This window comes from Salmo salar, chromosome ssa12, assembly GCF_905237065.1.
Source record: "Salmo salar chromosome ssa12, Ssal_v3.1, whole genome shotgun sequence".
NCBI classification, from domain to species: Eukaryota; Metazoa; Chordata; class Actinopteri; order Salmoniformes; family Salmonidae; genus Salmo; species Salmo salar.
The window spans coordinates 77280984-77294183 of record NC_059453.1 but is presented as its reverse complement, the minus strand read 5'-3'; the positions used below and the strand labels follow the sequence as shown (position 1 = coordinate 77294183).

Genomic DNA, 13200 nt, shown 5'->3' with positions numbered 1-13200 from the left:
TGACCAGCCTTTCAAAGCATTTCATGACTACAGATGTGAGTGCTTTGGGCGATAGTCATTTAGACAGGTTACCTTGGCATTCTTGGGCACAGGGACTATGGTGTAGTATGCTTGAAACATGTAGGTATTGCAGACTGGGTCAAGGAGAGGTTGAAAATGTACTGAAGTTTTCCAACGTTGCTGGTCTTGCCTACATTACATTTACATTTTAGTCATTTAGCAGACACTTATCCAGAGCGACTTACATTTACTCAAATTACGAATTAGTCACAGGGAATTTCTTCACTATACAGGAAGTTAAGGGCATGAGGCCATAAGCTGTCTGTTTCTTCAAATGAGGACCCATAGAACACAATAAGGCGAGGTCGAAAATGTACAGGTTAGGATAATGTATTAATTTCATGTGGCAGCGTTCGAAAATAAACAAATTCATTGGACCAGCGCCATTGCTGATTATATTCTACAGGATTAGCATTGAAAACGTGACCAGAGATCGGGTAGTAGAGTGCCTGTAGATAATTTGAAAAACGTTTAAATTTAAACAATAACAGTAAAATAGTTATGCTATGTGTTTGCTGAGTAGTTAGCTGAAATTCACTATGATTGTGTTTATTTTCCAAGTTTGATGGCAAACTTTGTGTACTGCTAACATTCACTTCCTGTAATTTTCTCTCATATTGCTAGTCCCATTGTTTAGAATTCTTCCGCATTTATGCAAAGACTTATGGGATATCAGAATCCTCTTGTCCTAACCTGTGTATTTTCGACCTAGCAATAAGGTATCCAAGATTCACTCTCACATGCTCTCCAGATACTGGACAGGATTACGGACCACTCTTTTAGAGGTACCCTGGGCACTGTGGGTTGTGAAGATAAACAGACATCAGTTAAAGAGGCCAACGGAAGTCCTTTGCTTCCACTTTCAACACACCCTGCAACAAAAAGGGAAGGACTTCCTCTTTATGGAGACTATCACTATAGGCATGGGTATAAAAATACACTCACACACTCATTAATGATAAAGAAGACACGCCTAAGCACATGCATACTCTAAACCAGCCAAACTCAACTGGCGGATTGCGGTCCGGACCCAGAGAAGGGTCAATCCAGACCGGACATCATCGGATTTTCTTATATAAAAGCTTTAAAATCAACCGGGTGCAGCAGCCTCTTTATCACTGTCTCTCTCAAAGCAACACCCGCCTCTACTAGTCCCCTTCTAATCCAATCCCGTGGTTATATGCAAATACAAAGGGCTGCGTCTTAACCAATCACATTAATCCAAATATCCTCCGCGGAACCTTGGGAGAAGCAGGCAGAATGAAACAGAAAGATTTGACAGCGGTTCTACTGTAACTATCACAGCTAGAAGGAGCTTAGTCACGAGTATCTTTGTTAATATGGCTTGTTAAAAATGTTTTTGCACAAAACCAATGTGCCTGATATGCAGTGAGTCCATGGCTCTCGTGAAAAGTGCCAATGTTAAGCTCTATTATGACACCAGGTATAGTAAATGCGATCAGACGTATCCCCTGAACACGGAGGTGAGAACAAACAAGATTAACCAACTCATATCCCAATATGAAAGGTCCACCAAAGTCCTTGTCAATTCCCTTACAGCCCAACAACATGCAATGGAAGGTTCACTGAGGATAGCTTTGGTTTTGGGAAAACACAAAAAATATTTTTTCAGACGCTGAGATGATAAAAGGATGCATGTTTGAAGTTGCTGACACCTTGCTTGAAGGTAAACAAAAAGATGAGCTCAGGGAAAATCTCAAACAGGTCCCACGGTCAGATTCCACAGCAATGAGGAGAACTGAAATATTAGCTGAAGATTTAACTCCACAACTTGATGTTGCCATTCAGAATGCAGCATGCATTTCATTATCTGTGGATGAATCAACAGATAACACTGAAAATGCCTAGCTTCTGGTGTTCGTCAGATTTTATAACGAAGCTGCTGCCAATGACTGGAACGAATTGCAAAAATCACTGAAGCTGGAGACTCATATCTCCCTCACTAACTTTAAGCATCAGCTGTCAGAGCAGCTCACAGATCACTGCATATGTACATAGCCCATCTGTAAATAGCCCATCCAACTACCTCATCCCCATATTGTTATTTATTTATTTTTTTGCTCCTTTGCACCCCAGTATCTCTACTTGTACATTCATCTTCTGCACATCTATCACTCCAGTGTTTAATTGCTAAATTGAAATTACTTCGCCACTACGGCCTATTTATTGCCTTACCTTCCTAATCTTACCTCATTTGCACACACTGTGTATAGATTTTTTTTCCTATTGTGTTCTTTTTTTGTTTATCCCATGTGTAACTCTGTGTTGTTGTTTGTGTCGCACTGCTTTGCTTTATCTTGGCCAGGTCACAGTTGTAAATGAGAACTTGTTCTCAACTGGCCTACCTGGTTAAATAAAGGTGGAAAAAATATGTAATAATCTAGAAGCACACACACGAGGAGAGGATATCCATGAGGCCATCAAAGGGATGCTGACAAAAAGGGGGATAGATCTGAAGTCAGTAGTATCCATCACCACAGATGGAGCTCCAGCCATGATAGGAAGAGGGAGGGGACTGGTTGCACATTTGAAAGAGGACCACTCTGACCTGACATCATATCACGGCATCATCCATCAATCTGTCCTGTGTGCCAGTTTGGGAAAATAGTATTCTGAGGTCATGACAACGATGATGAAACTGATAAACGTTTTGAGTGCCACATCATCCCTACAACACCGCCTGCTACGAGGCATCCTGACAGAGGCCAATGCCAGTTTTGATTACTTACTACTGCACAACAATGTCAGATGGCTCAGGAAAGGCAGGGTTTGGGAACGCTTTTGGGCCATTCAGGAGGAAATCAAAGCTTTCTTATCACAGCAAAAGAGTGACAAGGCAACTCAGTTTTCTCTGCTTTTGGAAGATGAGGAGAAGATGGAAAGAGTTGCATTTTTGACAGACATTACATCACACCTTAATCAACTGAATGTTAATCTGCAGGGACGGTTCAACACCGTGTGTGATATGATAACAGCAGTCCTGGCTTTCCAGAAGAATTTTGAGCTTTTCAAGAATGATCCCCAGGGAGAACTTGTCTACTTCCCCAATCTTCTGGTGCAAACTCAGGGAGACAAAGATGTTCTCAACCATGTTGATTTCATCCAGAAGCTGATGGATAACTTCAAGGCTCGCTTTGATGACTTCACTGTTGGGAGAGAACTGCTGCTGCTCATCCAGAACCCTTCTTGGTCACAAGTGTGGCAAAGTTGTCAGAAGAAGTAAAACAGATCTTCAGATGGGTAGATGTTGCATCACTGCAGATGGAGTTGATTGAGCTGCAAGAAAATGTGTCTTTGAAGGAGTAGACTGGTGATTGTAACCCTGTCACTTTCTGGGGAAAGATGGTGCCTGCAGCTGATGTCCCTGTTCTCAAGAAACTGGCACCGTACATCCTGACCATGTTTGGCTCCACATACAGCTGGGAATCACCCTTCTCCACAATTAACTTTATTACAAAGAAATACCGCACCAGGCTCACCAATGAACACCTGCTCCAGTGTCTCAGAGTTGCTCTCACACTTTTGTGCCAAAGTTCTCCTGGCAATGCCAAAACATTGGCTGGAGACAGAAAGTGTAATTTCTCTCATTAATGCAGGGCAAGGCCCAGAGTGACTTATACATGAACATTGCATGGCCCACAGTGACCTTCTGTGCATTCAGATGATTATTTTTGTTGAATTATCCTTTGTTCTCCAGAAAACATGCACTTTTTTTTATTTAAATACATTTGTTTTTATTCAAGGCCCAATGGTTCACGGTGCACTTTTTGCATAGACAATTATGCAACCACTTTTGTTTTTCAGCAATGTTGTAATTCATTCAAATTCTTAGTCTCATTTAATGTATTTAATGTACATTTTATATAACAACATGTTTCCAAAGTCGTAGATGACTATGTTTGTTACTACGCTGTACCACAGCGCCAATAAAGGACGATATCCCTCCGCACCTTTGCCACCTCGGGAATTTGTGTCACTGGACCTTCTCAAATAGTAGTTGAGTACTTCTGCTCTAAACACACAAATAAAAACACACACTAATTCACAATATAAACATGCATCTACCCTAAAACGAAGAATCATTTTTATTATTTTGTGTGAAATGTATATAAAACCTAGTTCCTGCTTCCTATAGTAACATTGTAAATCTTCAAAAAGGGTTGATGACTGTTTTGGTTGAAGTTTTGACAGTCTATTTTATTAACTGCTCTTAACAACACATGCCTAACTTGGCCACTCATAGGCCATTCAGTTTGGATGGATGATGCCATGAGGATATGATGAGAGCTTGTCTCTTAGGACCAAATCCTAACTTTTGTCCACTTTACCTGTGTTAAAAAAATGCATTAATTGTTCAGTGAGGGAGACAGGCTGCCGATTATGACTTCTGTTATCGAATGAGACCTTTAAGTCCGTTTATAGCCAGTCATTCTAAAACCACAGCTGTCTAGATGAAACTCCATCTCTATCCGCAAGGGAAATGTACAGTAGCTTCCACATTTCTCACCATCCACATTATCATATCATTTAATCTGTAAAAGGTGTGTTAGAGATTGTGTAAGGTTGTGGTAAAGAATGAGTGGTAGCCAGACTGGCTGTGTTGTGTTCTGTTCTCAGCTGCAGCTCTGTGACTGGCTGGTCTTGTATCCAGCTGGAGCCCACTCTGTCACTGTCAGCGCCCAAAAATATCCTCTGATGGAAGACAGGTGCTATGTCAAGGCCTGCTGTGTGTGTGTGCATGCGTATTCGTGTGTGTGTGTGTGTGTCTGTGCATGTGTTATGTCTATTTCAAGTTTTGTGTTTCAAGGTTTGTGTTTAAGTCATTGCACACACAGGCCCCCTAACATGTATGGTAGGGAAATGAAAGAGCGAAAAAATACAATTCCTACCCCACCTCTTCCTGTTTCTCTCTCTCAGATCCTCTATGACAGTCCCAAGGCGAGGCGGGAAGTTGAGCTACACTGGCGGGTGTCGGGGGGGCCATACATCGTTCGCATTCTCAGTCTGTACGAGAACATGCATCATGGGAAGAAGTGCCTGCTCATCATCATGGAATGGTAGGATCCTGCCCTATCAGCTCTTTTACCCAGAATCCTCAGCTCTCTGTGGGAATACAAGTTGTATTGCTCTGTCCTCAGCCACTAGCCATAAACTATTGACATTGTGCCAATCCCTCATGCTTCTCTTTGACACCATTAGGCTTGATGGAAAGCTCACTCACTTGGCCTTGGTATGTCTATGCAGGCCAAGTATGTGGCAGGCCTGGGCCATGGCTGGGGCTCCACCTGTGCCTCACAAAAAAATTACACCCGACTCTCTTGATATACTGTAGTATTCTCTCATCCTCTGGTCAATAAACCAGTCAAGTGCCAAGGAAATAAAGAACATATGGTATGTGGAATTTTAAACATGACATAAGAAACATAAACCTCATGTTTAGATACTGACAATTATTTCCCTTGAAGTGCATTTTCAGAGACATGGGAGTATAGTGCACTGACCAGTCGTAGACAGGGAGCCTGACGGTTCAGAGCTGAGTTAAGGGTGTGTTCTCTGTAAAGTCATTTCTCTTTGTGGTCAGCTCTTTCCAGTCTCAGAGAGGGTCAGAGGAGAGCACCAGCTCAGCTCAGCTAGCGTAATGAAGGAGAATAGTCGGTAACTGAGTTGGACATAGATGTTGGATTTGCATTTACATTACATTTACATCATTTAGCAGACGCTCTTATCCAGAGCGACTTACAAATTGGTGCATTCACCTTATGATATCCAGTGGAACAACCACTTTACAATAGTACATCTATATCTTTTTTGGGGGGGGGGTTAGAAGGATTACTTTATCCTATCCCAGGTATTCCTTAAAGAGGTGGGGTTTCAGGTGTCTCCAGAAGGTGGTGATTGACTCCGCTGTCCTGGCGTCGTGAGGGAGCTTGTTCCACCATTGGGGTACCAGAGCAGCAAACAGTTTTGACTGGGCTGAGCGGGAACTGTGCTTCCGCAGAGGTAGGGAGGCGAGCAGGCCAGAGGTGGAGGAATGCAGTGCCCTTCTTTGGGTGTAGGGACTGATCAGAGCCTGAAGGTACGGAGGTGCCGTTCCCCTCACAGCTCCGTAGGCAAGCACCATGGTCTTGTAGCAGATGCGAGCTTCAACTGGAAGCCAGTGGAGTGTGCGGAGGAGCGGGGTAACGTGAGAGAACTTGGGAAGGTTGAACACCAGACGGGCTGAGGCGTTCTGGATGAGTTGTAGGGGTTTAATGGCACAGGCAGGGAGCCCGGCCAGCAGCGAGTTGCAGTAATCCAGACGGGAGATGACAAGTGCCTGGATTAGGACATGTGCCGCTTCCTGTGTAAGGCTGGGTCGTACTCTGCGAATGTTGTAGAGCATGAACCTACAGGATCGGGTCACCGCCTTGATGTTAGCGGAGAACGACAGGGTGTTGTCCAGGGTCACGCCAAAGCTCTTAGCACTCTGGGAGGAGGACACAATGGAGTTGTCAACCGTAATGGCGAGATCATGGAATGGGCAGTCCTTCCCCGGGAGGAAGAGCAGCTCCGTCTTGCCGAGGTGGTGATCCGTCATCCACACTGATATGTCTGCCAGACATGCAGAGATGCGATTCGCCACCTGGTTATCAGAAGGGGGAAAAGAGAAGATGAATTGTGTGTCTGCGTAGCAATGATAGGAGAGACCATGTGAGGATATGACAGAGCCAAGTGACTTGGTGTATAGCGAGAATAGGAGAGGACCTAGAACTGAACCCTGGGGGACACCAGTGGTGAGAGCACGTGGTGCAGAGACGGATTCTCGCCACGCCACCTGGTAGGAGCGACCTGTCAGGTAGGACGCAATCCAAGAGTGAGCCGCGCCGGAGATGCCTGACTCGGAGAGGGTGGAGAGGAGGATCTGATGGTTCACAGTATCAAAGGCAGCAGATAGGTCTAGAAGGATGAGAGCAGAGGAGAGAGAGTTAGCTTTAGCAGTGCGGAGAGCCTCCGTGACACAGAGAAGAGCAGTCTCAGTTGAATGACCAGTCTTGAAACCTGACTGATTTGGATCAAGAAGGTCATTCTGAGAGAGATAGCAAGAGAGCTGGCCAAGGACGGCACGCTCAAGAGTTTTGGAGAGAAAAGAAAGAAGGGATACTGGTCTGTAGTTGTTGACATCGGAGGGATCGAGTGTAGGTTTTTTGAGAAGGGGTGCAACTCTCGCTCTCTTGAAGACGGAAGGGACGTAGCCAGCGGTCAAGGATGAGTTGATGAGCGAGGTGAGGTAGGGGAGAAAGTCTCCGGAAATGGTCTGGAGAAGAGAGGAGGGGATAGGGTCAAGCGGGCAGGTTGTTGGGCGGCCGGCCGTCACAAGTCGCAAGATTTCATCTGGAGAGAGAGGGGAGAAAGAGGTCAAAGCATAGGGTAGGGCAGTGTGAGCAGGACCAGCGGTGTCGTTTGACTTAACAAACGAGGATCGGATGTCGTCAACCTTCTTTTCAAAATGGTTGACGAAGTCATCCGCAGGGGGGGGGGGGAGGATTCAGGAGGGAGGAGAAGGTGGCAAAGAGCTTCCTAGGGTTAGAGGCAGATGCTTGGAATTTAGAGTGGTAGAAAGTGGCTTTAGCAGCAGAAACAGAGGAAGAAAATGTAGAGAGGAGGGAGTGAAAAGATGCCAGGTCCGCAGGGAGGCTAGTTTTCCTCCATTTCCGCTCGGCTGCCCGGAGCCCTGTTCTGTGAGCAGGAGGGGAGGACCGAGACGATTTGGACTTGGATCTCTCTCTTACTCACTTCTTCCATACTCACCCTTTCTATCTCTCACATACACACACTCAAAAGATCATACACTGAGTGTACAAAACATTAAGAACACCTGCTCTTCCCACGACAAAGACTGACCAGGTGAATCCAGGTGAAAGCTATGATCCATTATTGATGTCACTTGTTAAATCCACTTCAATCAGTGTAGATGAAGGGGAGGAGACAAGTTAAATAAGGATGTTTAATCCTTGACACATTTGAGACATGGATTGTGTATGTGTGCCATTCAGAGGGTGAATGGGCAAGAAAAAAGATTTAAGTGCCTTTGGTAGTAGGTGCCAGGCGCACCGGTTTGATTGTGTCAAGAACTGCAACGCTGCTGGGTTTTTCACACTCAATAGTTTCCCGTGTGTATTAAGAATGGTCCACCACCAAAAGGACATCCAGGCAACTTGACACAACAGTGGGAAGCATTGGACTAAACATGGGCCAGCATCCCTTTGTAACGCTTTTGACACATTGTTGAGTCCATGCCCCGACAAATTGAGGCTGTTCTGAGGGAAAAGGGGAGTGCAACTCAATATTAGTAAGGTGTTCCTAGTGTTTTGTACACTCAGTGTATAAAAAATGCTTTCCACATAACAGAGAGTGATTCACAGTGTTTTTCTAATGACAGAGATTTTGAAGGAGGGTAGAGGAGTTACAGTGTGTATGGACTTTTGAATGTCATTGTGTGTTTATGTGTATAATGACAAAATGGGAAGACAGAGGGGGAGATGAAGTGCATAGCATACTGTTCTGTTCCCAGTCTAACGTCCCACTAACGGAATGCTCATCAAGACTGCTTCTAAATGGTTCCCCTTTTCAATGTAATATTTTAGGGCCTTTTATTGACTTAGCAGAGATTATCTTATAGAAACATTTATAATGTGGGAGAGTGATAAGCAGTGTTGTTTTTAGAATGATAACTCCATGACAGCATCTCAATATTAACTCAATGTGTGTGTTTCTCTGGTTCCAGTATGCAAGGGGGAGAACTGTTCAGCCGGATCCAGGCCAGAGGGGACCAGGCTTTCACTGAGAGAGGTGAGGGGGCTCAGAAGGGAGGGAGCCAGGGAAGGAGGATGTGCATGTTTCTACATGTTTCTGGGAATGGATGTACTACAGTGCCTTCCAAAAGTATTCATGCCCCTTGGCGTTTTTTCCTATTTTGTTGCATTACAACCTGTAATTTAAATAGATTTTTCTTTGGATTTGATGTAATGGACATACACTAAATAGTCCAAATTGGTGAAGTGAAATTTAAAAAATAACTTGTTTCAAAAAATAAAAAACGGAAAAGTGGTGCGTGCATATGTATTCACCCCCTTTGCTATGAAGCCCTTAAATAAGATCTGGTGCAACCAATTACCTTCAGAAGTCACATAATTAGGTAAATAAAGTCCACCTGTGTGTAATCTAAGTGTCACATGATCTGTCACATGATCTCAGTATATATACACTTGTTCTGAAAGCCCCCAGAGTCTGCAACACCATTAAGCAAGGGGCACCACCAAGCAAACGGCACCATAAAGACCAACGAACTCTCCAAACAGGTCAGGGACAAAGTTGTGGAGAGGTACAGATCAGGGTTGGGTTATAAAAAATATCAGAAACTTTGAACATCCCACGGAGCACCATTAAATCTATTATTAAAAAATGGAAATAATATGGCACCACAACAAACCTGCCAAGAGAGGGCTGCCCACCAAAACTCACGGACCAGGCAAGGAGGGCATTAATCAGAGAGGAAACAAGAGACCAAAGATTACCCTGAAGGAGCTGCAAAGCTCCACGGCGGAGATTGGAGTATCTGTCCATAGGACTACTTTAAGCCGTACACTCCACAGAGCTGGGCTTTACGGAAGAGTGGCCAGAAAAAAGCCATTGCTTAAAGAAAAAAATAAGCAAACACGTTTTGGGAGACTCCCCAAACATATGGAAGAAGGTACTCTGGTCAGATGAGACTAAAATTGAGCTTTTTGGCCATCAAGGAAATGCTATGTATGGCGCAAACCCAACACCTCTGATCACCCCAAGAACAACATCCCCACACCATGATGTTGCCCCACCATGCTTCACTGTGGGGATGTTTTTCATCGGCAGGGACTGAGAAATTGGTCAGAATGGAAGGAATGATGGATGGCGCTAAATATAGGGAAATTCTGGAGGGAAACCTGTTTCAGTCTTCCAGAGATTTGAGACTGGGATGGAGGTTTACCTTCCAGCAGGACAATGGCCCTAAGCATACTGCTAAAGCAACACTTGAGTGGTTTAAGGGGAAACATTTAAATGTCTTGGAATAGCCTTGTCAAAGCCCAGACCTCAGTTCTATTGAGTATCTGTGGTATGACTTAAAGATTGCAGTATACCACCGGAACCCATCCAACTTGAAGGAGCTGGAGCAGTTTTGCCTTGAAGAATGGGCAAAAATCCCAGTGGATAGATGTGCCAAGCTTATAGAGACATACCCCAAGAGACTTGCAGCTGTAATTGCTGCAAAAGGTGGCTCTACAAAGTATTGACTTTGGGGGGTGAATAGTTATGCACGTTCAAGTTCAGTTTTTTTTGTCTTATTTCTTGTTTGTTTCACAATAAAAAGTATTTTGTATCTTCAAAGTGGTAGGAATGTTGTGTAAATCAAATGATACAAACCCCCCAAAAATGCATTTTAATTCCATGTTGTAAGGCAACAAAATAGGAAAAATGCCAAGGGGGTGAATACTTTTGCAAGCCACTGTATATACATATATATATATATACACACAATTGAAATCGGAAGTTTACATACACCTTAGCCAAATACATTTAAACTCAGTTTTTCACAATTCCTGACATTTAATCCGAGTAAAGATTCCCTTTCTTAGGTCAGTTAGGATCACCACTTTAATTTAAGAATGTGAAATGTCAGAATAATAGTGGAGAGAATGATTTATTTCAGCTTTTATTTCTTTCATCACATTCCCAGCGGGTCAGAAGTTTACATACACTCAATTAGTATTTGGTAGCATTGCCTTTAAATTGTTTAACTTGGGTCAAACGTTTCAGGTAGCCTTCCACAAGCTTCCCACAATAAGTTGGGTGAATTTTGGCCCATTCCTCCTGACAGAGCTGGTGTAACTGAGTCAGGTTTGTAGACCTCCTTGCTCGCACACGTTTTTTCAGTTCTGCCCACACATTTTCTATAGGATTGAGGTCAGGGCTTTGTGATGGCCACTCCAAGACCTTGACTTTGTTGTCCTTAAGCCATTTTGCCACAACTTTGGAAGTATGCTTGGGGTCATTGTCCATTTGGAAGATCCATTTGCGACCAAGCTTTAACTTCCTGACTGATGTCTTGAGATGTTGCTTCAATATATCCACATACGTTTCCTACCTCATGATGCCATTTATTTTGTGAGGTGCACCAGTCCCTCCTGCAGCAAAGCACCCCCACAGCATGATGCTGCCACCCCTGTGCTTCACGGTTGGGATGGTGTTCTTCGGCTTGCAAGCTTCCCCCGTTTTCCTCCCAACATAACAATGGTCATTATTGCCAAACAGTTCTATATTTGTTTCATCAGACCAGAGGACGTTTCTCCAAAAAGTACGATCTTTGTCCCCATGTGCAGTTGCAAACCGTAGTCTGGCTTTTTTATGGCGGTTTTGCAGCAGTGGCTTCTTCCTTGCTGAGCGGCCTTTCAGGTTATGACGATATAGGACTCGTTTTACTGTGGATATAGATACTTTTGTACCTGTTTCTTCCAGCATCTTCACAAAGTTTTTTGCTGTTCTGGGATTGATTTGCACTTCTCGCACCAAAGTACGTTAATCTCTAGGAGACAGAACGCGTCTCGTTCCTGAGCGGTATGATGGCTGCGTGATCCCGTGGTGTTTATACTTACATACTATTGTTTGTACAGATGAACGTGGTACTTTCAGGCGTTTTGGAAATTGCTCCCAAGGATGAATCAGACTTGTGGAGGTCTACAATTCTTTTCTGAGGTCTTGGCTGATTTCTTTTGATTTTCCCATGAGGCACTGAGTTTGAAGGTAGGCCTTGAAATACATCCACAGGTACACCTCCAATTGAATCAAATGATGTCAATTAGCCTATCAGAAGCGTCTAAAGCCATGACATCATTTTCTGGAATTTTCCAAGCTGTTTAAAGGCACAGTCAACTTAGTGTATGTAAACTTCTGACCCACTGGAATTGTGATACAGTGAATTATAAGTTTAATAATCTGTCTGTAAACAATTGTTGGAAAAATTACTTGTGTCATGCAAAAGGAGATGTTCTAACTGACTTGTCAAAACTATAGTTTGTTAACAAAGAATTAGTGGAGTGGTTGAAAAATGACTTTTAATGACTCAATCCTACAGTGAGGGGAAAAAAGTATTTGATCCCCTGCTGATTTTGTACGTTTGCCCACTGACAAAGAAATGAGCAGTCTATAATTTTAATGGTAGGTTTATTTGAACAGTGAGAGACAGAATAACAACAAAAAAATCCAGAAAAATGCATGTCAAAAATGTTATAAATTGATTTGCATTTTAATGAGGGGGGGGGGTGCACACAATGCAAATAGTCCGGGTTGCCATTTGATTACCTGTTCAGGAGTCTTATGGCTTGGGGTAAAAACTGTTGAGAAGCCTTTTTGTCCTTGACTTGGCACTCCGGTACCACTTGCCATGCGGTAGTAGAGAGAACAGTCTGTGGCTGGGGTCTTTGACAATTTTTAGGGCCTTCCTCTGACACCGCCTGGTGTAGAGGTCCTGGATGGCAGGCAGCTTAGCCCCAGTGATGTCCTGGGCCGTACGCACTAGAGGTCGACCGATTATGATTTTTCGACGCCGATACCGATTATTGGAGGACCCAAAAAAGCCGGTACCGATTAATCGGCCGTTTTTTTATTTTTTTTATTTATGTGTTGTCCTGAGACTGTGTCTCTCTGCTCTCCTCTTCTAGAGGGCTCAGAGATCATGCGGGATATTGGCACGGCCATCGAGTTCCTCCACAACATGAACATCGCACACAGAGACATCAAGGTGAGCAATGTCACTCACACACAGATCAAGATAAGAGCAGCAGATAGTGACAAACAGAGTTGGCATGCATTTATTAATACTATGTGTAAACAGTGACATGTTTAATGATGGATACATTTCACTTCCTCTCCCTTAGCCTGAGAACCTGCTGTACACCCATCAGGAGCGCAATGGTACTCTCAAACTGACAGACTTTGGCTTCGCTAAGGAGACCACGCACAACCTCCTGCAGACCCCCTGCTACACCCCTTACTACGTGGGTAAGTTACTATACTACTGTAGGAATATGTGTGACAATAAGATTTATT

The 13200-nt window shown here is 43.8% G+C and overlaps 1 protein-coding gene across 1 annotated transcript in view; it reads left to right on the top strand.

Annotated features, from left to right (window-relative positions):
• LOC106565813 (MAP kinase-activated protein kinase 3) overlaps nt 1-13200 on the top strand; it is a 40216-nt gene that overhangs the window by 11106 nt on the left and 15910 nt on the right. The window contains exons 2-5 of the mRNA XM_014133374.2: nt 4999-5138; nt 8846-8910; nt 12813-12892; nt 13029-13152. Coding sequence (XP_013988849.1) covers nt 4999-5138; nt 8846-8910; nt 12813-12892; nt 13029-13152 — 409 coding nt within the window. The remainder of the gene's footprint in view (nt 1-4998; nt 5139-8845; nt 8911-12812; nt 12893-13028; nt 13153-13200) is intronic.